Raw genomic sequence first — 27106 nt, forward strand, 5'->3', positions numbered from 1 at the left:
AAACAACAACATTATGATTTGTACATTTTTGAGAATGTGCTTGTTCTATTTTTAAACAAACAAAACAATCTGAAGTGGTCTTTATTTTTAAGTTATCGTGCAGTGATTTTACCAGTCCGGCCCACTCAGGAGTAGATTTTCTCTCCATGTGCCATCCCCCCCAAAATGAGTTGGACCCCCATCACCCCACTTTCCCCACCCCCAGCGGGGCGTGGCTCCCCCTTGTTCCTCCCGCATGCACCTCCCTGGGCGGAGTGCGTGTTTCCCAGCCAGCATTTGATGGTTAGATGTAGAATTCGTGGATGTGGAACTATAGTGGAGAGAGAGAGAGAGAGAGAGAGAGGGAGGGAGAGAGAGAGAGAGGCACAAAAGAGTCCAGCATCACTTCACTGCTTGTCTGCACACTGGATGTGCGCAACAGCTCGGACTATTTCCAACATATCTTTTTTTTAATATATCATCTCAGCCAAGATTGTTTTCTTTCTTGCTCTCAGTTAGTAACAATGCAACGTTTCCTTGCCTGAAACAAACCTGGGATTTTTATTTTTTATTTAAAACATTTTTTTTGCTGGTGTTTGCGCACAAAAAAAGGACAGGATGAAGCCGCAAGTTGTGTTCCTTCTACTGCTGTCGTCGCTGCGCGCATCCGGTAAGACGCTGAAGTATCAGATTTACGAGGAGCAGAAGGCGGGCACGGTCATCGCTCGCTTGAGAGATGACGTCGCGGACGTGCTGGCCAAACTTCCCGGCTCGGTGCCGCTGCGCTTCCGCGCCATGCAGCGGGCGGGTTCCTCCTTCCTGGCCGTGCGCGAGCAGGACGGCGAGATCAGCGTGCGCTCGCGCATCGACCGCGAGAAACTTTGCGAGAAGAACCCCAACTGCTCCATCCAGTTCGACGTGCTGACGCTGCCCACCGAACACCTGCAGCTGTTCCATGTCGACGTGGAGGTGCTGGACGTCAACGACAACGCGCCGCAGTTCGCGCGCGCCGTCATCCCCATCGAGATCTCCGAGAGCGCGTCCGTGGGAGCGCGCATCCCGCTGGACAGCGCCACGGACCCGGACGTGGGGCAGAACTCTCTCTACAGCTACGCCTCGGAGCCCAACCCTTTCTTTAAGGTCGACGTCCAGTCCAGAAGCGACGGGGCGAAATACGCCGAGCTGGTGGTTCTCAGGGAGCTGGACCGGGAGGTTCGCTCCACTTACGAACTTCAGTACACCGCCTTTGACCGCGGCGTGCCGTCCCGCACCGGAACCACCCTGCTGAAGATCAACGTCGCGGACTCGAACGACAACAGCCCGGTTTTTGACAAGTCCTCATATGTGATCAACCTTCCGGAAAACACACCTGTAGGATCGCTGCTCATCGACCTGAACGCCACGGATGCCGACGACGGCACCAACGCCAAAATAGTCTACTCCTTCAGTAGTCACGTGTCCCCCAAAATCATGGAGACGTTCAAAATGAACCCCGACAACGGTCACCTCACCCTCATCTCCCGCGTGGACTATGAGACCACCGACTCCTATGACATCGACGTGCAGGCACAGGACATGGGTCCTAACTCCATGCCGACCCATTGCAAGATCCAGGTCAAGGTGGTGGACGTGAACGACAACAAACCCGACATCAGCGTCAATATCATGTCCTCGCAGGGCAACGGGGACGCGGCGTACATATCCGAGGCGGCCCCCCTGGACACCTTCGTGGCTTTGATCAGGGTGGAGGATTTAGACTCTGGTTCCAACGGCGAGGTAGACTGTAAGCTCCACGGTCAGGGTTACTTCAAGCTGCAGAAAAGCTACGAGAACAACTACATTATTCTGACCAACGTGTCTCTGGACCGAGAGAAGAGGTCAGAGTTCAGCCTGACTGTGGTGGCGGAGGACCAGGGGATTCCCAGCCTCTCAACGGTCAAACACTTCACCGTGCACGTCACCGATGAAAATGACAACCCGCCACGCTTCGAGAAGGGCCAATATGAAATCTTCAAATCGGAAAACAACGCCCCCGGAGCATATTTGACGTCCGTCTTGGCCACAGATCCTGACCTGGATGTTAATGGACAGGTGACCTACACCATCTTGGAGAACTTCATCCAGGGGAGCTCCATCTCCACCTACGTCACCGTCGACCCCTCCAACGGCGCCATCTACGCGCTGCGTACGTTTGACAGAGAGGAAGTGAGTCGCATTTCCTTCGTCGTGCAGGCCAAAGACGCCGGGAAGCCGCCGCTGGTCAGCAACGCCACCGTTGTCCTCAACGTCTTGGACGAGAACGACAACCCTCCGGTCATTGTGGTCCCCCAACTATGGAACTTCAGCGCCGACGTACCCGTGTCAAAGTTCACTGAAGCCGGGCACCTGGTGTCGGCTGTCCGGGTCACCGACCGCGACACTGGAGTTAATTCTGAACTCGTTTGCTCCATCGTCGGCGGCAACGAAGACAACTTCTTCGTTATGGACCCCAGAACGTGTGAAATCCACGCCAACGCCAGTCTGGAGAACTTCCCCCATGAGCACGCCGAGCTGACGGTCTTGGTGCGAGACCAGGGAAGTGAGAGTCTCAGTGCCAAAGCGGTTCTAAGGGTCAACCTCTATGAGAACATGGAAAACCACGTCCAGGTGATGGACCAAGGGGAGTCTCCCCTGGACGCGTCGCTGATCATCATCATCTCCCTGGGCGCCATCTGCACCGTGCTCCTGGTCATCATGGTGATGTTTGCCGCCCGCTGCAGCCGAGAGAAGAAGGAGACGAGGCAATCCTACAACTGCCGGGTGGCCGAGTCCTCCCACCAGCACCACCCCCGGAAGCCCTCGCGGCAGATCCACAAAGGGGACATCACCCTGGTGCCCACCGTGAACGGCACGCTGCCCATCCGGGCCCATCACCGCTCGCCTTCGACCACGCCCCCTTTGGACCGAGCCCAGATGGGGAGTAGAACCAATCACCACAGCCGCCAATCCCTCAACAGCCTGGTGACCATCTCGTCCAATCACATCCCAGAGAGCTTCGCCCTGGAGCTGGCACATACGACTCCACAGGTGGAGGTGAGCACACACACACACACACACACACACACACACACACAAACACACACACACACACAAACACACACATTCCTTGTCAGTGTATGTCATGCCCTTGTAGTTGTACATTAACTCCAATCCAGAGTCTCAGTGTTGACTTTGTATGACAGGGTTTTCAAAGTGCGGCCCCGGGGCCATTCCCTGCCCGATGTTTATTTATTTATTTTTTTTAAATCGCCCTTTGACATATTGTAAATGTTAAAACCCAGGATGACGTTATTGATAACATATATCAGTGGTTCTCAACCTTTTTTCAGTGATGTACCCCCTGTGAACAATTTTATAATTCAAGTACTACATAATCAGAGCAAAGCATTTTTGGTTGAAAAAAAGAGACAAATAAGTAAAATACAGCACTATGTCATCAGTTTCTGATTTATTAAATTGTATAACATTGCAAAATATTGCTCATTTGTAGTGGTCTTTCTCGAACTATTTGGAAAAAAAGATATGAAAATAACTAAAAACTTGTTGAAAAATAAACAAGTGATTCAATTATAAATAAAGGTTTCTACACATAGAAGTAATCATCAACTTAAAGTGCCCTCTTTGGGGATTGCAATAGAGATCCATCTGGATTCATGAACTTAATTCTCAACATTTCTTCACAAAAAAATAAATCTTTAACATAAATATTTATGGAACATGTCCCCAAAAAAATCTAGCTGTCAACACTTAATATTGCATTGTTGTATTTGTTTTCACAGTTTATAAACTTACATTCATATTTTGTTGAAGTATTTTTCATTAGATATATTTAGAAAGGATTTTTGAATTGTTGCTATTTTTAGAATATTTTAAAAAAATCTCACGTACCCATTGGCATACCTTCAAGTACCCCCAGGGGTACGTGTACCCCCATTTGAGAACCACTGACATATATAATCCATCAGAGACCCAAAAAAGTAAAAGTTGGACAGGACATCAGTATTCTTTTGACATTTTTACTATACAAAACATTGTAAAGCAGCTCATAGCTCAACTTGCGTATGTCTTTGTATTCCATAAAGTTGTGTTAATGTTACATTTACTTCATGTTGGCATTTGGTAAATTTTTATGTCACAAATGTTTGACATTTCAAATTTTGTCTTTTTTATTCCAATTTGACAAAGGGTTGTGCGATATAGACAATATACAATATAAATTATATAAGTTTGGTGGACGATAGAGCTTTAAATACTATCGTTATAAAGCATGTTGATGATATATTCTTACTGTGTGCCGCAAATTCGACACTAGCAAATAATAGTTCTACAAATCCATGATGGCATATAAAGTAAGTTTTTTACAAGTACCATAATCACTGAAGGACTATAATAGCTTAAAATGCTACTCTACACACCACAAAGGATACAATAAGCCATGCTAACCGCTAAGCTAGAGGTCCGTCACGTAAACAGGGGATGGTGGCTCGATACTAATATCGAGAGTAACGATACCATGCAAAGTATCAGGATATGATGGACACTACGGTGAATAGATCAATCATTTTTCATGTCACCAAAATTTTTTTGTGTTTTTTTATGGTTTACAAACTCGTGAAAAAAGTTCCTGGACACAGAAGGACTTCAAAGACAAAAAAAATTCTAAATATTTAAATCACAGCCAATAGTTTTTGATTATGTTTGATTATTTTTGCAGCATTGACTTAATTATGCTCAAATATTGTCCATAAAAAAAGCGAATAAGGAAGTATTTCAAATTATTTTTGATGTATTTACACACCCATCCTGTGTGTTTGTCTGATTATCATGATTTAAAATGTAATCATTCAATAATTTCAAAATGATTAGTATCCATAGTGTCCCTTTAACTCCTTGATATTAGATACCCACCTATACTATACCCACATTTGTAGTTACACCTAAACTAATATAATGTATTGGAAAAATTGAATAATTGGTGTTTATTATATTTTAACAGAAGTGTAGATAAACCATGTTACAACAGAAAGTAACCAGATATTAACAATAAATGAGCAAATAGATAAATAATTGTTTTGACGGAAGAATGGAACTGGAAATGACGTAATATGTTACTGCATACGTCAGCAGCTGAATTAGGAGCCTTTATATGGTGTTTTGAAATGTTCTATTATCATTTATATGCGAAAAAATATAGTATGCTATATATAGCTACCGCAGGAGCCTGTAATAACTTTGCAACAAATAGTTTAGGCCGTATCGCCCATCACTAGTTCCACACATGCAATGTTGCATCAACCATCTTCATCGTTTCATGTGAAAAAGTAAAAGTAAGCATATATGGGTTGTCTCCAAAGTAATTCTTCCTTCATTGCTGTTGATTGGTTCCGGGTCTGATCGTGGTCAATTAATTTCCGCGAAACAGCCCCGCAACTAACAACTGTTTTGATAATTGACTTAGTACTCTGCAATATGGAGAAAAATATATATATTTTTTTCTTAGTGGAATATTTGATGTGAAGTTATCGGAAACTTGGGTCGGTCAAAAATTCATAATAACATTGATTTTGATTCAATATTATGTTTTGAACAATGACAGTTTGAAAGAAGAAAAACAGCTTTGTTTTATTAGTCAACGTTGCAACTTTTTCTAAAATACATTTAGCCTTTAAACTTTTTATTTCACTTTTGTTTATGTTTTTGTTTATTTTAATAGTATTTTTAGAATGTGCCTTGGGCCTTTAAAACATTTGCTGTGGGCCGCAAATGGCCTCCGGGGCACACTTTTGACACTCCTGCTATAGATAATAAAAAATAGCAGAGCCTAGCGGCGCATGCGCATTTATCATAACTCTCTCGCTCTCTCTCTCTCTCTGCCCCTCCCTCACGAATGTTGCCGCGCACACATTTTTTTTTTTTTCAACCCCTTCTTAACCCTGAACGTACATTGAAAATACACGCAGCCGTCACTTAAAATGCCGGACATTTGAGGCATTTAAGAAATTCCACCTGGACACCCCTGCAAAAGAGGACATATCCGGTGAAAAGAGGAGGTATGGTCAGTCTATCGTATCCTGGTCGCTGCTAGAATGCCGTGTGTTTTTTTTTTTTTTTTAGATTAATTGAAACTTTTATTAGTAGATTGCACAGTGCAGTACATATTCCGTACAATTGACCACTAAATAGTAACACCCGAATAGGTTTTTCAACTTGTTTAAGTCGGGGTCCACGTAAATCAATTCTAGACACAACGTGTGGTGGGCTACTTAATATCTCCATTGGAACTCGCTCGGTACACCTCCGAACCGAACCGAAACCCCCGTACTGAAACGGTTCAATTCAAATACACGTACCGTTACACCCCTAATAATAATAATATATAAATAATAATAATATTAAAATATATATATATGTGTGTGTATATATATATATATATATCTATATATATATATCTATATATATATAGATATATGTATATATATATCAGGGGTCGGGAATCTTTTTGGCTGAGAGAGCAATGAAAGCCAGATATTTCAAATTTTATTTACGTGAGAGCCATATCATATTGTTTAACATTGAATACAACTAAACACGTGCATTTTTAAGTAAGACCAACATTTTTAGTGTTTAATAAGTCACTTATTCTTTTTAATAACATTGTTATTGTAAAGCTAACCAATTATAAATATAATACTTCTTACCATTAATGCGACATCTTGAACAGGTGCGATAGAAAATGGATGGTTGGATTTAAATGCATGATTATAATTTGAACGTTATTTTTAACACTGTGATTACCAGCTGAATTATTCATTACTTATCGTGTTAAGCAATGTCAGCTAAGATTTATCTGAGAGCCAGATGCAGTCATCAAAAGAGCCACATCTGGCTCTAGAGCCATAGGTTCCCTACCCCTGATTTATATATATATATATATATATATATATATATATATATATATATATATATATATATATATATATATATATATATATATATATATATATATATATATATATATATATATATATATATATATATATATATATATATATATAGGCTTCATGGTGGCAGAGGGGTTAGTGCGTCTGCCTCACAGTACGAAGGTCCTGCAGTCTTGGGTTCAAATCCAGGCTCGGGATCTTTCTGTGTAGAGTTTGCATGTTCTCCCCGTGAATGCGTGGGTTCCCTCCGGGTACTCCGATTTCCTCCCTCTTCCAAAAACATGCACCTGGGGATAGGTGGATCGGCAACACAAAATTGGCCCTAGTGTGTGAATGTGAGAGTGAATGTTGTCTGTCTATCTGTGTTGGCTCTGCGATGAGGTGGCGACTTGTCCAGGGTGTACCCCGCCTTCCGCCCGATTGTAGCTGAGATAGGCGCCAGCGCCCCCCGCAACCCCGAAAGGGAATAAGCGGTAGAAAATGGATGGATGGATGTATATATATATATATATATATATATATATATATAGAAGCTTTCTGATACGTTTTGTGTACGGTGTACTCACAGCACCCCCTACTGACCAAACCACGTAGTGAAAACAGACAAAATAACATATTTACTCTAACATTAACGTTTAGTCGTCGACTCGTTTGATAATGAAGCATACACATTTTCAGTGGTTGGAATTTAGCCGTAGGATTTTAAATTCACCTTGAGAGAATTTTAGGAATGTGTTAATTAGCAATAGAAATGACTACTTCATTCATACTGTGACTTTGCTGCTCATTTGGCTGTTCCGAAAAAAATAACTGTCTATTTAAAAGTAAGGAGAGGCAACGTGCTGATTAAATACTTTTTTTGTAAACAAAGGACAGTCAAAATAGCCTCAACACGTATTTCAGGTAAAATTATTATTCTGCCTTCCTTAACCTTCATTTCTTTTTTTCTGGTAAATGCACATCATCAACAGTGACTTTGTAGTTTAACTAGGGATGTTCAGATCAGGATTTCATGCTGCCAATTCCAACACTAATTGTACATAAGTGAGAATGGCTGATGCCAATACCGACACTGATAACATGTATCAACTGTACATTGTTTGATGTATTTCCGGTGAGTGCTATTGACAGTTTAACAATATCAACACAATATTTAAACTGCTTTCTTCTCTTGTGTAACATGTTCAGCCTTGTCCTCCAGTGAATGGTACTTGATAATGATACCTAAGATACTTAGAAATGCGGTTTATTTTCCACAGTGGAGGTGGTTATTATGAGCTTAGAGAAGCGGCTCCACACAGTGTATGGAGATACTTAATTAGCTGCTAGCAGCTTGTCAGCCAGAGGACTATAAATAAATACAGTGTCAGCCAGAGGGGATCAGCAAAAAAAGGCGTTAATCGGCAATAGCCACCACATATTTTTTTACACATACTGAGCGGTGGCTGATTTATCAGCACATTCCTACTTCTAACAACAACAAAAAAAACACATCGGAAACTTGTCCACATATGTAAAATTCCACGAACTCCATGCGGTCAGTATTTTATAACTTTTTCTTATTAGTCATTAAACTATTAATCAGAAATTGAAGCTTTTTTTTTAAGGAGTTGCTTGATTAATCATTGCAGGCGTCCAACCGGCCCACAACGTGGCTTTAAAAAATAAACCTCCTGATGTGTGATAACGATGGTTCATATGTGTACATATTCATCTCCCGTCCCTCAGCAGCTTTTTTTTTTCAAATGTAACATCCATTTTGTCTCATCCACTTTAAGCAGCCTCTCCATCATCCATTTTGTGTTTACTCATCCATTTTTTTGTCTTCTGTCTTGTCTCCCTCTCTTTTTTCCCTCTCCTTCATTCCCCATCTGTTGTCCCCCTTTTTCCACCACCACCCCTTTCCTTCCTCCTATTGCTTTTGTTTATTTGTTTCATTTTGTTTGTTTTGTTATATTTTTTGGATACAGCAAGTCTCACAGCTTCTGTCCATGCTCCATCAGGGCCAGTACCAACCCAGACCCAGTTTCCGTGGCAACAAATACTCTCGCAGCTACAGGTAATTTACCCCCCACCCCCCACACCCCCAGCCCTCAAGCCCCACATATATTTGTTGTATTAATCATTGTTATCCCACGTTGTTGTCACTGAGTTACATGCTCTATGTGTGCAATGTTCAACACGCGCTTGTGAAGTTTGTCGCTTTTGTTTCCGTCACGTTCCTCATCACACACGCCGATAACATTCATTTTCAAAAAGTGTCCCGCTCATTTGTCTGAACAATTTCCTACGTCTGACAAGAGATGGCATTTTGAGCAAGATCACCACTTTGTCCTGCTTTTCACAGAAATCAATGCATTAAGTAGGGAGGGGTGTCATGACCTGATATTAATATCGGTCTAATATCGGCAAAAGAAACTCGTATTGGATTATATGGGCTTGCATGGAAAAAGGCCAAAATGAACTCTAGTATATCAGCAATTAACTTGACAGCCAGTTATTAGTAGGGCTGGTCGGTGATAACAATTTTGGTATCGATCTGATACCCATACTTGCCAACTCTCCCGATTTTCCCTCGAGACTGACGAATTTCAGTGCCTCTCCCGAAAATCTCCTGGGGCAACCATTCTCCCGAATTCCTCCCGATTTCCACTCGGAAAACAATATTGGGGAATTATTATTTTTTTTTTTGTGTCAGGAAAAAATTAGGTTTTTTGGGTTGGTGCACTGATTGTAAGTGTATCTTTTGTTTTTTATGTTGATTTAATAAAAAAAAATAATGATAACAAATAAATTTAAAAAATACATTAAAAAATATTCTGCGGCCCGGTGGTTGGGGACCACTGCCTTAAAGGCATTGATTGATTGATTGCAACTTTTATTAGTAGATGGCACAGTACAGTACATAGTCCGTACAATTGACCATGAAATTTTAACACCCGGATAAGTTTTTCAACTTGTTTAAGGGTTAATCAAGGGGACTATTATATATGTCTCCGTTATCCATAGCTAAATCTATAACCCATGAAGTAGGCAGGCACGGAGCTATCTCTCAGCGTGTGTTTATTCCACTGACACTGACATACAACATCCGGATTCCCATCATGCATTGCTTCAAAACTACGTGAAGTAGTAATATCCTAAAACATAACATAGACGAAGCAGAAGAGAGAAGAAGAGACATTGCGATGACGAGTAAGAAGAAGAAGTACAAGTTAAAAAATTAGTAGAAAAAAATAATTTCAGTTCATCCAGGACAGCTCAAAGGGCAAGGGGTATGCTGCCTTCAAATTTTGTAGACCAGACTTCTCCATTGAACACTATGGCCAAACGGATATACTCATTCATGAACGGATTATTTATGTATACATATACAAGAAATACTTGAAAATATATACCCCGCCCCCCAGCCCCCATACCACGAATTCGGAAGTCTCAAGGTTGGCAAGTATTCTGATAGCAAGTAAATATGGGGCTAGTATCGCCGATACCAATACGTTTTACTTCACACATCATGGTCAAATAATTTAGTTATTTCCTCTTGTCACCTCGTTTTTGGCTCAATTTTTAGCTAATATTGTATGTTTGCACCTACAAATCCTGATTTTTTATTCTTGACGCCATCTTGGATGTATGTTAATGTCTCATACATCAAATGCTGATATTTTATGCTAGCTTTTTTGTTAATTTTGTTTGTTTAAACCTACAAACAGTGCATTTTGGTAATTCCTCTTACCCTGTCAAATGCAAGCATGCTAATGTTTTATGCAAACGTGTTAGCTAGTTTTGTCGGTTTCAACCTAAAATCATGTTTTTTTGACACTTGCGCCATCTTGGAAGTACGCTCACGTCTCTTATATTACCATAATAATGTTAGCATGGCAACGTTTTATGTTAGCTTTTTTTTAGCTTATTTTCTATGATTACAACTAAAAATAACACATTTATAGTACTTGGCGCCATCTTAGAAGTATGTTAACCTATGTCATTATGCTATTGTTAGCATACTAACGTTTTATGATAACTTTTTAAATAATGTTGTTTGTTTAATCCTAAAAATCATGGATTTTGACACTCCGCGCCATCTTGGAAGTATGCTAAAGTCTCTTTACAAAAGACATTTTCGAGTTGTGATTATGGTAAAACACAAGGCACATGTTTTATTCAAATAAAATGTTTATATGAAATAAATTCAACAATTTAAAACAATGTAAGTATATAACAGTAACCCAAGTCCAACAACATTAGTCCAAAAATAATTAAATGATGTAACAATAAACGCACCAAAAAATGTAAATATTGTCATGGACTCTCTCAGCCAGAGCAGGTAGATGAAGAGGCCATGTGCGCTGAGTTAGGAGCAAAGAACGATTAAGAGGTGCGCTAAGAAATGCCAGCTCTTAGGTAAATTGTAAAATTTACCATATAACATCAAGAAACTGCATCGAAAGTTTCAATCTCATCAAACTACTATCGATATGAAACCATTCCTTTCCTTGGTACCAATAACAATGAGACTTCAATCGAAATCCCCACCTCTACTTAACATCGAAATGTAGTCCAAGAGGCACACAAGGTTGTTTTCGTCTTGTAATTTAGTCAAGTCATTTACAAACATGCTTGGCTATAGTCTACTAGGAGCTAGCAGCTACACAACAACTAAGCCCACAACTTGTTTAAGTTTGGGTCCATGTTAATCAACTCATGGTAACCTATTTTTGTAAAGCTTTGTACACTCTTAAACACAATATTAAGTGTTACACAGTACTGTATATCAAACAAACATAACAAGGAGGGGATGGACTGTGCCGAATGTGCTGTCCTGTCATCACAAAATCACCAAAACTTTTAATTCTTACAACAATATTGGTATAATAAAAAGTAAAATCGCCCTGCGATGAGGTGGAAACTTATACTGGGTGTACTCCGCCTTCCGCCCGAATGCAGCTGAGATAGGTTCCAGCGAACCAGAATGGGACAAGCGGTAGGAAATGGATGGATAGACAAAAAAGTAAAATTCACTTGCATTAACACGGCGCTAAAGAAAGCAAGAAAGAGATCTCCCCTCTTATCCCCTTCTGTGTTTTACTGTTTTTTTACAATCAAAACGTGATATAGCTTTTTGGGACTCATTCTGAGTTTTGCAAAATGGACAAAACTTGTCAAAAGGGGAAAAAAGACACAAAACACTACACACTAAAGCGCTGAGGCGTAACTAGGAAGGCAGGATGTGAGTGTAAGGCTCCGCCTCTGCTACAATTATGATTATTAAATGAATGACTGAATAAAGAGTTACTACACAGAGACAAGGTTCGGACACATGGGTCAATCTAAAAGTTTGTAAATCAAAAACATTCGCAAATAGAGAAGTTCGTAAATCCAGGTTCCACTGTAACAAATATGTTAGTTTTTCATACTTTCCATTGTTCTCTGTTTGACTATTTTCACTGGATCAAACCTTTTCTAACAATCCACACCAGAAAAGAATAAAAGCATGTATGCTTCCTGCTGATATCATATTGCATCAATATCACTATCGGACCATGCTCCAGGCTCAAATATCGCGTCGGAAGTGGCACTCCGTCAAAGTCGTCTATTTATAAGAAATACTTCCGAGTTTGTCGAGAGAAGTTGTTTGATTTGAGAACAATGTGTTTGTTCTTTTCGTTAAACCTTTGCTTTCAACTCTTTTCTTTTGTAACGGTTCCATGTAGGTATGCATTACAAGACATGGACAAGTTCAGCCTAAAGGACAGTGGGCGTGGGGACAGCGAGGCGGGGGACAGTGATTGTGAAATGGGGAGAGAGTCGCCCGTGGACAGACTGTTGCTGGGGGAAGGCTTCTCTGACCTAATACATTTGGAAATGCACCACCGCCTCCATCCAGGTATGTTGATTTCACATCGTCTTATTCATATCATCTCATCTGGTTATCATTGCAGCTGATGTTTTTGGCCTGGAAATGAGATTGTTGTTCTGCTAATGAGTTGTTGTTTTTGTGAAATACTAGACCATGCTGCATAGAACAATATCAGCAAACCCTATGATTGATTTTTATCTTGTATTTCCTACATTTTTAAATCATAGACTGGTGGTTTGAACTATTGCTGGTTGGTAGGGGAATAGTTCGAAAATACTTAAAATTAAATTGTTTTGGAAAATATATTTAAGTTTTCTACTGGATATTTTCAATAAACCTAATAGAAATATAGAATAGTCATATCAGAAGGTAAACTTACAACATCAGTTGGGGATACAATAAAAAATATTTAAATTTAAGTTAAATGTTGTTGTTTTAAGTGCTACAACTTAACTTTATATAAATGTGACAAAAAACATTTTGTAATGGATTTTTTAAATTTACCTATCATTAAAAATATGTAATAAACATATCAGAGGGAGAAAATTGTATTTTTTTCTAAAGCAACATTATAAATACATTGAAATGTAGAAACAATTTATTTTACTTACGGATTTTGTTGTATAATGCTCCATTAAACAATTGGAATGGTCATATCAGAGTCTAAACTTACAAAATCATTAGCAGCTAAAATCAAAATTTGAATTTCATTTTATTTTATTTGTTTTATTATTTAAAAAAAAAAAATAAATGTACAATATATTTAAATTATTAGACACCTGCTAAAACCAGCAAATCATGAGCTTCAATGATGCACAATACATTTCACTCTGATCTACTGAAGCGTTATTGTTCAAAAAGGCATTATCATACAAAAGGTGTTCTAAGGTTCTAATCTTAGGCATGATTATTAAGCATTCGGCGTGGCGCAGTGGGAGAGTGGCCGTGCGCAACCCGAGGGTCCCTGGTTCAAATCCCACCTAGTACCAACGTCATCACGTCCGTTGTGTCCTGAGCAAGACACTTCACCCTTGCTCCTGATGGGTGCTGGTTGGCGCCTTGCATGGCAGCTCCCTCCATCAGTGTGTGAATGTGTGTGTGAATGGGTAAATGTGGAAGTAGTGTCAAAGCGCTTTGAGTACCTTGAAGGTAGAAAAGCGCTATACAAGTACAACCCATTTATCATTTATTTAAATGTGACAAAAACATTTTTCTTATTATTTTTTTTTTAAATAAACCTACCATTGAAAATATGGCATCATAACATGGTGAGTTGAAAATTAAAAGTCGGTAGGCATTTTAAGTTAAATGGGTATATAAAAAAAAAAGTTTTAAAATTAAAACCTTTTAATATTGAAAGCAGTGCTTCTCATTTTTTTTTAAAACAAGTACTACCAGCGCAAAAAACCCTTGGCTCTCCAAGTACCACCGTAATGACAAACATGAAAATACAGTAGCGTAGTAGGCCTTGATATTCATAAAAAACAAGGCAGAGGTTTTAGTTGACAAGTAATTTTTATATTTTTGGCCACTGTAACATTAAACATAGCTTGAGCAGTAATGCTGTGTTTGAATGTAGGAAAATAAAAAACTGTCCTTTAATCAAGGGATTCTTTGGCGTACCACTAGATCAGGCGTCGGCAACCCAAAATGTTGAAAGAGACACCAAAAATACCACAAAAAAAAAAAAGTCTGGAGCTGCGAAAAATTAAAAGCCTTATATAAGTGTTAAAAAGAAGGCGCCACATGATGTGTCTATTTTAGATATATTAACCTACTATCAAAATGACTGTGTTTCGCAGGCTGACGCAAATCTTTGTGTTGGCAGAACTGCTAAAATGTAGTATTTAACAACATTGAAAAAATACTAAAACAGAGGCTTTTCAGAGGGTGAGATAACTCCTGCAAATTGTTTGTTCAGAATGGTCAAAGGTAAAGACGCGTGTCTCCACGTTGAAGGAAACGAAAACTGCAAATAAACTGAGCTCAAATATACCTACAAACTAGGCATAATGATGCATTATGTACATACAGCTAGCATAATAGCATGTTAGCATCAATTAGCTTGCAGTCATGCATGCACTGACCAAATATGCCGGATTAGCACTCCAACAAGTCAATAACATCAACAAAGCTCACGTTTGTGCATTAACGCACAGCTTAAAAAGTTTGGTGGACAAAATGAAACAAAGAAGTAGTGGCATAAAACACGTCTTACTGTGGCAGCGTCTTAGAAAGTTATATATGTAAACAAACTACGGTGCTTTCAACTGACTTCCAAAATTAGTAGGACAAAATGGCGCGCACCAAATACTTTCATCAGTGAAGCATATTTGATACAAACAGTGGGATTTCTAACAATTAGGAAGGTTTGTGTCATGTTTTAATCATGTTAAAACAAAATCTATTTATTTTTTCTCATCTTTTTCCATTTTCATTAGAGATGTCCGATAATATCGGTCTGCCGATGTTATCGGCCGATAAATACTTTAAAATGTATTCTCGTAAATTATCAGTATCGGTTTCAAAAAGTAAAATGTATGACTTTTCAAAACGCCGCTGTACGGAGTGGTATAAAGACATAAGGAGAAGTGCCATAAACCTTAAAGGCACTTCCTTTGCGTGTCGGCCCAATCACATAGTATCTATGGCTTTTCACAAACAGAAGTGAATGCAAGGCATACTTGGTCAATAGCCATACAGGTCACACTGAGGGTGGCTGTATAAACAACATTAACACTGTTACAAATATGCGCCACACTGTGAACCCACACCAAACAAGAATGACAAACACATTTCGGGAGAACATCCGTACCGTTACATAACATAAACACAACAAAACAAATACCCAGAACCCCTTGCAGCACTAACTCTTCCGGGACACTACAATATACACCCCCCGCATGTCCCAAATACCAAGCTGCTGTTTTGAGGCATGTTTAAAAAAATAATGCACTTGGTGACTTCAATAATAAATATGGCAGTGCCATGTTGGCATTTTTTTCCATAACTTGAGTTGATTTATTTTGGAAAACCTTGTTACATTGTTTAATGCATCCAGCGGGACATCGCAATAAAATTAGGCATAATAATGTGTTAATTCCACGACTGTAGATATCGGTATCGGTTGATATCGGAATCAGTAATCAAGAGTTGGACAATATCGGAATAACGGATATCGGCAAAAAAGCCATTATCGGACGTCTCTAATTTTCATACATTTTAGAAAAAGCCTTGCTGACCCCCGCACTAGATGGATCCTGCGTACCACTAGTGGTACATGTAACACAGGTGGAGAATCCCTAATATAAAGGATTGATTTACATAATTCAACAAAAACTTTATTCTCACTTTCACTGTAACAATGACAATCAGTTCATTTTCACGAAGCATGATTGGAATTTTGCAACTAAACCCATAATCAAAAAAATAAATAATTATTTATGTAAATGTTTTCATGGAAATATCATATAAGGAACTTAGCACGAACGAGTAAAGAGAAAATAGTATATTATTAAATAATATGAACATATCTCTTGGCAACAATGGCAGTGACTGAATGAGCTGTCTTCCCATGCACCGTTGGACCCATCGTGTCCGACAAATGTCTGCGCTGTACGGACAGGTCAGGACTAATAGTCCGTACAGCTGCTGCCAACACCACCATTCAGTACGGTGCAAACACCATCCTATTGTCCTCTACCACACGGCCTCCATTTCCACGCTTGTTATCTCACTGAGAGAGGTTACAGTGTGTGCCGGCCTGTTTGTGTCACTCTGTGTGCGTGTGCGCGTCCTTGTGTGTGTGTGTGTGTGTTGGTGCGTTATCTGCCCCCTATGAGTCGAGTCTGTAAAATCCTCCCCGGAGTGGAGATGAGTCGCCTGTCACTCATCGGTATGCGACTCAGGGTGCAGCCTCCACACACACACACACTCACACACACTCCTTCATTTTCTTTCCTTTCTTTTTTGCCTTCCGTTGAGTGACAGTGTTGCACTTTCATGTCTGAACTGAGGAGAATTCACAGTAATTGCTTTTAGAATTATGTTATTCTCTCTCTCAGTCTGTGCCTCTCTCAACCTCTGCAACCCGCAGACCTCCTACACATGTTTTTTTGTTCTGCGCATGTAATTTATTCTTCTTATTAATTGTGCTTGATAAGGGAGCGGTCTTTGTCAATCTGTTCTTTAAAGCGCTCAGCTCGCTCACCCCGTCTTATGCTAATATGCACACAAAAACCACACACAAACGCTGAGGGGTTAGGATTATCCGGGTTGTTTCTTGGTCGGATTGAATTGGTTGAGATTTTCTATTTAGATGGTGTGTTCATGATAGGTATGATAAAACACGACCAGGTTCGCCTCACTTGAAGATGGCGGGGGAAGCGTGCCAGATGATAAGAGGAGTCGAGCGAATGTTTTCTTATCTCGCCCCAACCCTGATTTTCATGTCGAAGCTTATAAATAACACTTACTTATTAATGATAATGGATTAGATTTATATAGTGCGGTTCTAGACAATCAAAGCACTTTGCAAAGAACTGAGAAACCCATCCTTCATTGACTCCACTTAAACATTAATGTACGATAGGGTTGTCACGAGAGCAGACTTTTAGTAGTTGATACCGACACCTGTCGATTTCCATGATTTTTAATATTCTTATTATATTTTTTTGACTCCGTTTTAAATATAATTTTTGACCTCAGATCCAATCCGATATTTGGGCTTCAGATCCGATCAGATTTTATTGGCCTCAGATTCAATCCGATTTTTTTAACTTTTGATTCGAAACAGGTTTTGGTCCCAAATTCAATCCCATTTTTTAGCTTCGGATCTGATCAGACTTTGTTGGCCTCAGATTCAATCAGATGATTTTACTTTTGATTCGAAACAGGTTTTTGGCCCCAAATTCAGTCCCATTTTTTAGCTTCGGATCTGATCAGATTTTGTTGGCCTCAGATTCAATCAGATTTTGTAGACTTTTAATTCGATCAAGGTTTTTGGCCTCGGACTCGATCCGATTTTTTAGCCTCGGATCTGATCTGATTTTTTTGGGCCTCAGATTCAATCAGATTTAGTAAACTTTTGATTTGAACCGGGTTTTTGGCACCGGATTCAATCCAATTTGTTTACTTTTGATTCAATCCAGATTTTTGGCGTCAGATTTTATAGGGATTTTTTAGCTACAGATCTGATCAGATTTTGTTGGCGTCAGATTCAATGAGATTTTGTAAACTTTTGAGTCGATATAGGTTTTTGGTCTCGGATTTGATCCAATTTTTTAGCTTCAGATCCAATCAGATTTTGTTGGCCTCAGATTCCATCAAATGTATTTTAAACCTTTGATTCAATCCAGGCTTTTGGCCTCAGATTAATTCAGATTGTTTTACTTTTGATTCAATCCAGGTTTTTGGCTTCAGATTCGAGCTAATTTTTTAACTTCGGATCTGATCGGATTTTGTTGGCCTCAGATTTTTTTTTAAACTTTTGATTCGATCCAGGTTTTTGGCCTCACATTCAATCAGATTAATTTACTTTTGATTCAATCCAGATTTTTGGCCTCAGATTCGATCAGATTTTTTATGTTCGGATCAAATTAGATTTTGTTGGCCTCAGATTCAATCAGATGGTTTTACTTTTGATTCAAAACAGGTTTTTGGCCCCAAATTCAATCCCATTTTTTAGCTTCGGATCTGATCAGATTTTGTTGGCCTCAGATTCAATCAGATTTTGTAGACTTTTAATTCGATCAAGGTTTTTGGCCTCGGACTCGATCCGATTTTTTAGCCTCGGATCTGATCTGATTTTTTTGGGCCTCAGATTCAATCAGATTTAGTAAACTTTTGATTCGAACCGGGTTTTTGGCACCGGATTCAATCCAATTTGTTTACTTTTGATTCAATCCAGATTTTTGGCTTCAGATTTTATAGGATTTTTTGGCTACAGATCTGATCAGATTTTGTTGGCGTCAGATTCAATGAGATTTTGTAAACTTTTGAGTCGATATAGGTTTTTTGTCTCGGATTTGATCCAATTTTTTAGCTTCAGATCCAATCAGATTTTGTTGGCCTCAGATTCCATCAAAAGTATTTTAAACTTTTGATTCAATCCAGGCTTTTGGCCTCAGATTAAATCAGATTGTTTTACTTTTGATTCAATCCAGGTTTTTGGCTTCAGATTCGAGCCAATTTTTTAGCTTCGGATCTGATCGGATTTTGTTGGCCTCAGATTTTTTTTTTTTACTTTTGATTCGATCCAGGTTTTTGGCCTCAGATTCAATCAGATTAATTTACTTTTGATTCAATCCAGATTTTTGGCCTCAGATTCAATCCGATTTTTCATGTTCAGATCAAATTAGATTTTGTTGGCCCCAGATTCAATACGATTTTTTTAAACTTTTGATTGATCCAGGTTTTTGGCCTCTGATTCCATTTGATATTTTAGCTTCAAATCCAATCAGATTTTTTGGGCCTCAGATTATATCAGATTTTTTAAACATTTGATTTAATGTTTCAATCAATCAATCAATGTTTATTCATACAGCCCTAAATCACAAGTGTCTCAAAGGGCTGCACAAGCCAAAACGACATCCGGGGTACAAAGCCCACATAAGGGCAAGGAAAAACTCACCTCAGTTGAAGTTGAGGCGAATGACTATGAGAAACCTTGGAGAGGACCGCATATCTAGGGGAGACCGAAAGCAATGGACGTCGAGTGGGTCTAACATAATATTGTGAAAGTCCAGTCCATAGTGGATCTAACATAATAGTGAGAGTCCAGTCCATAGTGGATCTAATATAATAGTGAGAGTCCAGTCCATAGTGGGGCCAGCAGGAGACCATCCCAAGCGGTGACCGGTCAGCAGCACAGAGATGTCCCCAACCGATGCACAGGCGAGCGTCCCAATTCTGATCCAAGTTATTAGCCTTAGATTAAATCACATTTTGTTACTTTTGATTCAATTCAGCATTTTGGCCTCAGATTCAATCCAATTTTTTAGCTTCAGATCCAATCAGATTCTGTTGGCCTCAGATCCAATCAAATTTTTGCTTTATATTCTATCCAAGTTTTTGGCCTCAGATCCCATCCAGATCCAAATTTTGGGGGTCTCAGATCCGATCCAATTTTGACTTCCTATCCAATACTTTGACAATATATTCTTAAAGTGAATATGCTTTATAGCAAGTAACTAAAGGAGACACAATCACACATTTTTACAAAGCTTATCACATTAAATGTAGAATTTGCTAGTATTGTTCTCAATCAGATGATTTATTACATTTCTGATATTGAATTCTACATAAAAAAAAAAAAAATCAACAAAATAATGTGTCTGGTGCGCAATAACTAAACAAAAGCAAAAACTACAGTACAAGACGCTCCCATTTAACTTGTGTGGCTTTTTCCCTCAAAGCTTTCATGTATCCAGAGACTTACTCCCTGAGTCTGCAAGCGTGCGTGTCGTTCCTTTTCCTCTAGTCCTGCAATGATACTTGGAAGAAATGTAATATATATTCCACCATAGTGCTAAGGATTAGTATCTTAGAAGTGGCTTTGCACTGTGGACAGACCACACGTTGGTTGCAGCTTGCTCTGAAATTGGAGCATGGGCTCTAGCAAGACAAGGCTTGCAACATCTCGCTATTCAAGACAAGTACGGTATATAAAACAAATAATATTGTTCTTAATATTCTTTTGATATCGTGGCGGCTATTAAAGAGATAGAAATAAATTAAGAGACACGTTTTTTTGCTCCATTTATTCCATTTAGGCTATTTTTTTTGTTTCTACAATAAGCAACAGGTCCATAACAAAAACAGCGTCCCCCAAATAGCCCCCGGGCTCCACTTTGAACATCCTTGGTTCGCTTATTTCACCAGGAAGGTAAAGTGTTGTCCAAAGGCAAAAGAGATCTCTGATTCGATCCAAGGTTGTTAAAGGCCTACTGAAACCCACTACTACCCACCACACAGTCTGATAGTTTATACATCAATGATGAAATATTAACATTGCAACACCTGCCAATACGGCCTTTTTAGTTTACTGAATTACAATTTTAAATTTCCCGGTAGTTTTGTCTTGGAAATGTAGTGTAATGATGACGGGTACGCAAGACGTCACGGTTTTTTAGGAAGTATGAGCGCTACACACACACAGCTAAAAGTCGTCTGCTTTAACGGCATAATTACACAGTATTTTGGAGATCTGTGTTGCTGAATCTTTTGCAATTTGTTCAATTATTATTGGAGAAGTCAAAGTAGAAAGATGGAGTTGGGAAGTTTTAGCCTTTAGCCACACAAACACACGGTGATTCCTTGTTTAAAATTCCCGGAGGTGAAGCTTTCCTATGGATCAGAGCGCGGTCAAGCGAACATGAATCCCGACCACATTTCAACCAGCAGGTTTCGGTGAGAAAATTGTGGTTAAAAAGTTGCTTCTTACCGGAGAAAAGCTGAGCTTGTGCCGTCCATAGCTGCCGTCGACTCCCCTGAGACACTGCGCGTCAAGACACCCGTGGACACACACCTCCGACTATCAGGTAATATTAAACTCACTAAAACACTAGCAACACAATAGAAAGATAAGGGATTTCCCAGAATTATCCTAGTAAATGTGTTTAAAAACATCAGAATCCGTCTCAATGCAATCGCCTTTTTTTTTTACTCGTTTTTTTTTTCTTTTTCTAGTCCGTCGCTATCAATATCCTCAAACACGAATCTTTCATCCTCGCTCAAATTAATGGGGAAAGTCCGATTAGCACTTTTTGTTGGAGGCTCCCATTAAAATCAATGGTAATATGTGAGGAGCCCTCACACATGTGATGTCATCCTCTGCGACTTCCGGTAGAGGCAGGGCTTTTGTCTCAGCACCGACAGTTGCGAACTTTATTGTGGATGTTCTCTACTAAATCCTTTCAGCAAAACTATGGCAATATCGCAAAATTATCAAGTATGACACATAGAATGGACCTGCTATCCCTTTTTAAATAAGAAAATCTAATTTCAGTAGGCCTTTGAAGGTTGTGTCACTTCTGGAGGGTTTACACAAGCTTTGCATGACAGTTGTTTGCGCACTCGATGTGACTTCTCCAATATTAATTGAACAAATTGCAAAAGATTCAGCAACATAGATGTCCAAAATACTTTATAATTATGCCGTGAAAGCAGACGACATTTAGCTGTGTGTGTGTGCAGCGCTAATACTTCCTAAAAACCCGTGACGTCACGCGTACACATCATCCATACACGACGTTTCGAAGACGAAACTCCTGGGAAATTTAAAATTGTAATTTAGTAAACTAAAAAGGCCGTATTGGCATGTGTTGCAATGTTAATATTTTGTCATTGATATATAAACTATCAGACTGCGTGGTGGGTAGTAGTGGGTTTCAGTAGGCCTTAACGGGATATTCTTGGGTCAATAAAGGTTGAAAAAAGAAGAAAAGTATGTCTGAAAGATTCCCGCTTTAGCATAACATTCACTATTAAAAATTTCTCCACTACCACGTTCCAAAGTCCAAATGCTAGCTTGCTTACAATAGGATACTATCTTTTTTAGCAAATGTTTTGGTATGCCACCATAATATTATATTTTGGTACTTAACGTATAGTCCAGGCCAAAAGTTTGGACATACCTTTTCCCCATTTAATATGTTTTCTTTATTTTCATGACTATTGTAGATTGTCACTGAAGGCATCAAAACTATGAATGAACAAGTAGAGTTATGTACTTAACAAAAAAAGGTGAAATAACTGAAAACATGTTGTATATTCTATTTTCTTCAAAATAGCCACCCTTTGCTCTGATTATTTTTTCGCACGCTCTTGGCATTCTCTCGATGCGCTTCAAGAAGTTGTCACCTAAAATGGTTTTCACTTCAAAGGTGTGCTTGAAGCTCATCGAGAGAATGCCAAGAGTGGGACAAACAGTAATCAGACCAACGGGTGGCTATTTTGAAGAAACTAGAATACACATTTCACCGTTTTTGTGAAGTACATAACTCCACATGTGTTCATTCATAGTTTTGATGCCTTCAGTGAAAATCTACAATGTAAATAGTCATGAAAATAAAGAAAACACATTGAAAAAGAAGGTGTGTCCAAATTTTTGGCCTGTATTTTATATTAACAGTTAGCTACTAATTTTGCAGGAATACTCTTATGAGTCATATATTTTGGGACACACGCTAAGATGTTAACATTACATCGCTAATTTGTTTTCAGCATTTTGCAGGTACACGCCTCACTTTTCTATTTTTTGTTCCTTGGCCCTACTTAGATGGCGTGCTAACTGTTAGCATTTCAGTTCAGCTTCGTGTTTTCAGCATTCACACCCAAATTCTACCCATTGCATTTTCTAGTTTTTATTCCACTTGTATTTACATATAATTTTCATTGACATCGTATTCATGAAAATGCTTGTGTGTGGAAAATTTAACAGTGGAATTGTTTTGGCAATCAAGTGATCTATTTTTTTTTTGGTTCTATTAAGTCTTATCTTGGGTGAGGAAAACATTTAAAATAATCATTTCAATGTCAAAACATAGACATAAAGTAGCACCATACAAAATTATTACAATGAAAACACAAACCAAATGAAATCAATATAATCCGTATCGTATAATATTCCCCCCCAAAAAAGAGTATGTATTGGTATAAATATGTGCACGGTGGAACAGGGGTTAGTGCATGTGCCTCACAATACAAAGGTCCTAAGTAGACCTGAGTTTGATCCTCGCTCGGGATCTTTCTGTGTAGAGTTTGCATGTTCTCCCCGTAACTGCATGGGTTCTGCTAGCGGGGTGTATAAAATAGTCAGGGTTGTTTCATGGATGCAAAGGATTCTGGGTATTTGTTGTGTTGTGTTTATGTTGTGTTATTGTGAGGATGTTCTCCCGAAATGTGTTTGTCATTCTTGTTTGGTGTGGCTTCACAGTGTGGCGCATATTACTAAGAGTGTTAAAATTGTTTATATAGTGTACTCTGTGTCACCCAGTATGCCTTGCAGTCGTGTGCGTGTGTCTGCGGAAGCCACACACAACATGTTGCTGAACTGACAAGCAGATCGTACATGCTGTAGAATGCGACAAAGTCAATGGCTTCATAGCACGCCCTAATACTCATTAACTGGGTAACAGAGAATGTTTGCGTCTTCTATTGTCTTCTTCGCTTTGTGACATGGGTCCTAAATGGCTCTTTGTATGGTAAAGGATACCGATCCCTGAACCATGTATATCTAATATTTCCAAATGGTTCAACCGCCACCCACCCGAATCTATTTAAAATGTATTTTTTCGTCATGTCACCCGCCCGACCCGCCCTTTAGTGGGTTCCCCCAGGGTGCTCCGGTTTCCTCCCACCTCCAAAGACATGCACCTGGGGATAGGTTGATTGGCAACACTAAATTGGCCCTAGTGTGTGAATGTGAGTGTGAATGTTGTCTGTCTATCTGTAGTGGCCCTGTGATGAGGTGGCGACTAGTCCAGGGTGTACGCCGTCTTCCACCCGAATGCAGCTGAGATAGGCTCCAGCATCCCCCGCCACCCCAAAAGGGACAAGCTGTAAAAAATGAATGGATGGATGTATTATAACTGCTACCAGTTGTGGTTTTATTGGTGAAAATAAGTAACTTTTACAAAAGAAAAACAAAAAACAATCTTTTGAACGCCTCTTTGTTCGATTAATCGAGTGATCGGACAAAACACACTTTATGTTACCCTCAACGTGTATTTTAAGGAACTTATTTGCAATAAAAAAATTTTTTTTTGCTGTTTATAACCTTCAAGTTCTGGGTAATCTGTACGGTTTAGATATTATCCATTTCTATCAGTCTTACTCATTAATCGACGGAACACAATATCAGTCTCAACATTGGTCTAATCAACTCAAAGAGGCATCTCTACCACCGATTAGTTTTTCCTAATTATTTGTTCATACATTACTTATGAATTGTGACTTCCTGTGGAATTGTTTATGTTGATCTCAGATTTACGACGTGCATTAAAGTTGACAGCGAGCACTCTCAATCTTCTGATGTTTGCTTGCTTGTAATAAAGTGCGATGTGCGGCTCTGACGTTTGTTGTTTGTCTCTCTGCAGCAATGAGACTTTGCACGGACGAATGTCGGGTTCTGGGACATTCCGACCAGTGTTGGATGCCCCCCCTCTCCTCACCGGCGTCGTCCACGGACTATCGCAACAACATGTACATACCGGGGGAGGAGTCCGCCCAGCAGCCTCAGGTCGATGACGACCAGTCCTCGGAGGAGTCGGAACGGCACAAGGGTTTTTCCACTTTTGGTAAGGAGCCCGGCAACGAGGAGCCGGGACCGACGGGAGTTGCCGCGGCGGGAGGAGGAGGAGGTGACGCGTGTACACCCGTCGGAGGGTCCCTCCTCACGGAAATGAACAGCGTCTTTCAGCGTCTCCTCCCCCCTAACATGGACTCATACAGCGAGGGCGCCGAGACAAGCCCGCCCTCGTCCTCGTCAGCCGGCGAGAGAGGAAGCGGACGCAGCAACGCCGTCCCACAGGATAGCCGGCGAGGTTTGCTACCCGGTGGCAAGGGTCCCGCTTACCCGCCGGGCGTGGCCGCCTGGGCCGCCAACACCCATTACCTCAACCCAGGAGCCGGCTCTGTCGGGAGCGGCCATGTTCCGCCCAGCCCCGCCTCCTCGTCAACCCCCGCCAACGGACAGCCGCCGCACCTCAAATGGCTGCCCGCCATGGAGGAGATTCCAGAGAACTACGAGGAGGACGAATTTGACGGCGTCTTCTATCAGGGCGGCAAACGCAGCGAGGGCCGCCAAGAGGCAGCCGGGGTGGACGCCAGCGAGCTGGTGCACGAGATTAACAAGCTGCTGCAGGACGTCAGGCAGAACTAACGACGGCCAAAACGTTTATGAAAAAAAAAAAAAAAACCTGCTTTGTGCTCAACGTGACGCTGGTGTGTGTGCTTTTTCCAAATATTATCTCGCTAATCTGAGAGACGTTCAATTAAAACATCAGAAACTCAAACTTGTTGTGATTTTGAAGAAAAATCCACCAACGGACATTTTTTTTTTTTTTTTATGTTTCCAGATGCCGACTTAAGGTTGAACATTTACAGTGAATATTAAATGTAAAGTGTGAGAAAAAGACGCCTTCACTTGAATATTGTGCTCCGTCTCCGGTTTGGTTATCATGGAATGTAAGTGTACAAATGTATTCGGGGGTATTTTAAAAATACACTTTTTGTATATTTATATGAGTGTCGATGTATGTTTTGTACAGAAAAAGTCTATTTTTTTATACTGTCATGTCATACATGGTCTCATGGTCAGTGTCTTTTTGTTCTCCTTTGTTACTTTCGTATTTATTTTTTATGGAAGATTTGTGAAAACAATTGAAAAAAAAAATATATATATATATCACATTCCAGTACAGTTCCATGTTGGAAGATGGTTTGTACGTACTGTGTAGTCATGACCCAGACCAATAAAAATGAAGGAAAATAAATATGTTTTTGTTTTGTATTTGTGTATTTATTTTTTATATTTTACTCAGGCACCTGTTATATTATGTAGGGCCAAATGTAACAAAATTAATAAAAAAAAACATTAAAAAATTACAATTTGAATTAAGTAAATTGACCCTAATGTGAGTCGTTAGAAAATGGATGGATGGATAGAATTAAGTACATAAATGTGTCATTGTTTTTCTTTGTAAAACTACATTTGATGAATGATTAATTTAATTATTTCACAATTTGATATAGTTTTATTTAAATAATTAATTAATTACACATTTATATGTAATAAGTAATTTAATATTTAATATTGCTCCATTATTATGTAAGAGTCATTTGAATTAAATGAATAATCATGTATCTAGTCCTAAAACTTAATTTTTCCACTTTGTCTTTTAGCACCTCCTAACGTCCAGGATCAGAACTGCACCACATTTAACTTACACTTACAGTGCTAAGTGATCCAATAAAAATGTATTAAATATTCTTTTGAGTGTAATTTTTTTACTACATTTACTGATTAGTGTTTGTCAGGGACGATTTATTTACTCCAAATAATTAATAAATACATGTGTGAGCCATCAGTGGCTTAATAAATGTTTCACTTTGAGTCCTACTGCTGATTCAGTAAATAATAATAATAAACATACATTTATATGAAACAAAGTGTAAATTCAGTTATTATATTTTAGAGATATTCTGCTGATTTTGATTGAAAATAAGGTTTTATTAAACATAAACACATGTGACTTTTATAAATAAACAATGTTTGGTAATTAGT

The 27106-nt window shown here is 39.4% G+C and overlaps 1 protein-coding gene across 3 annotated transcripts; it reads left to right on the forward strand.

Annotated features, from left to right (window-relative positions):
* The first annotated feature begins 292 nt into the window (after nucleotides 1-292).
* On the forward strand, nucleotides 293-26315 carry pcdh18a (protocadherin 18a). Of its 3 annotated transcripts, none has more exons than XM_061909150.1 (4): nucleotides 293-3045; nucleotides 8963-9018; nucleotides 12674-12846; nucleotides 24918-26315. In XM_061909150.1, the coding sequence occupies exons 1-4, from the start codon at nucleotides 598-600 to the stop codon at nucleotides 25700-25702; spliced, it is 3462 nt and encodes a 1153-aa protein (XP_061765134.1). In that variant the 5' UTR covers nucleotides 293-597; the 3' UTR covers nucleotides 25703-26315. The 3 variants fall into 3 exon arrangements, with proteins under 3 accessions (XP_061765134.1, XP_061765117.1, XP_061765125.1); XM_061909133.1 differs by having other exon boundaries at nucleotides 294-3051; nucleotides 8930-9018; XM_061909141.1 differs by having other exon boundaries at nucleotides 294-3051.
* Nucleotides 26316-27106: the final 791 nt, after the last annotated feature.

The sequence above is a fragment of the Nerophis ophidion genome, linkage group LG01 (assembly GCF_033978795.1).
Source record: "Nerophis ophidion isolate RoL-2023_Sa linkage group LG01, RoL_Noph_v1.0, whole genome shotgun sequence".
Classification (NCBI taxonomy): Eukaryota; Metazoa; Chordata; class Actinopteri; order Syngnathiformes; family Syngnathidae; genus Nerophis; species Nerophis ophidion.

Bases quoted from the DNA above. Each gene is read 5' to 3' on its own strand.
- pcdh18a (XM_061909133.1), top strand. From the start codon at position 598: ATGAAGCCGCAAGTTGTGTTCCTTCTACTGCTGTCGTCGCTGCGCGCA. The intron at 3,052-8,929 runs GTGAGCACACAC...TTTTGGATACAG, and splicing joins ATACGACTCCACAGGTGGAG to CAAGTCTCACAGCTTCTGTC. The intron at 9,019-12,673 runs GTAATTTACCCC...GGTTCCATGTAG, and splicing joins AAATACTCTCGCAGCTACAG to GTATGCATTACAAGACATGG.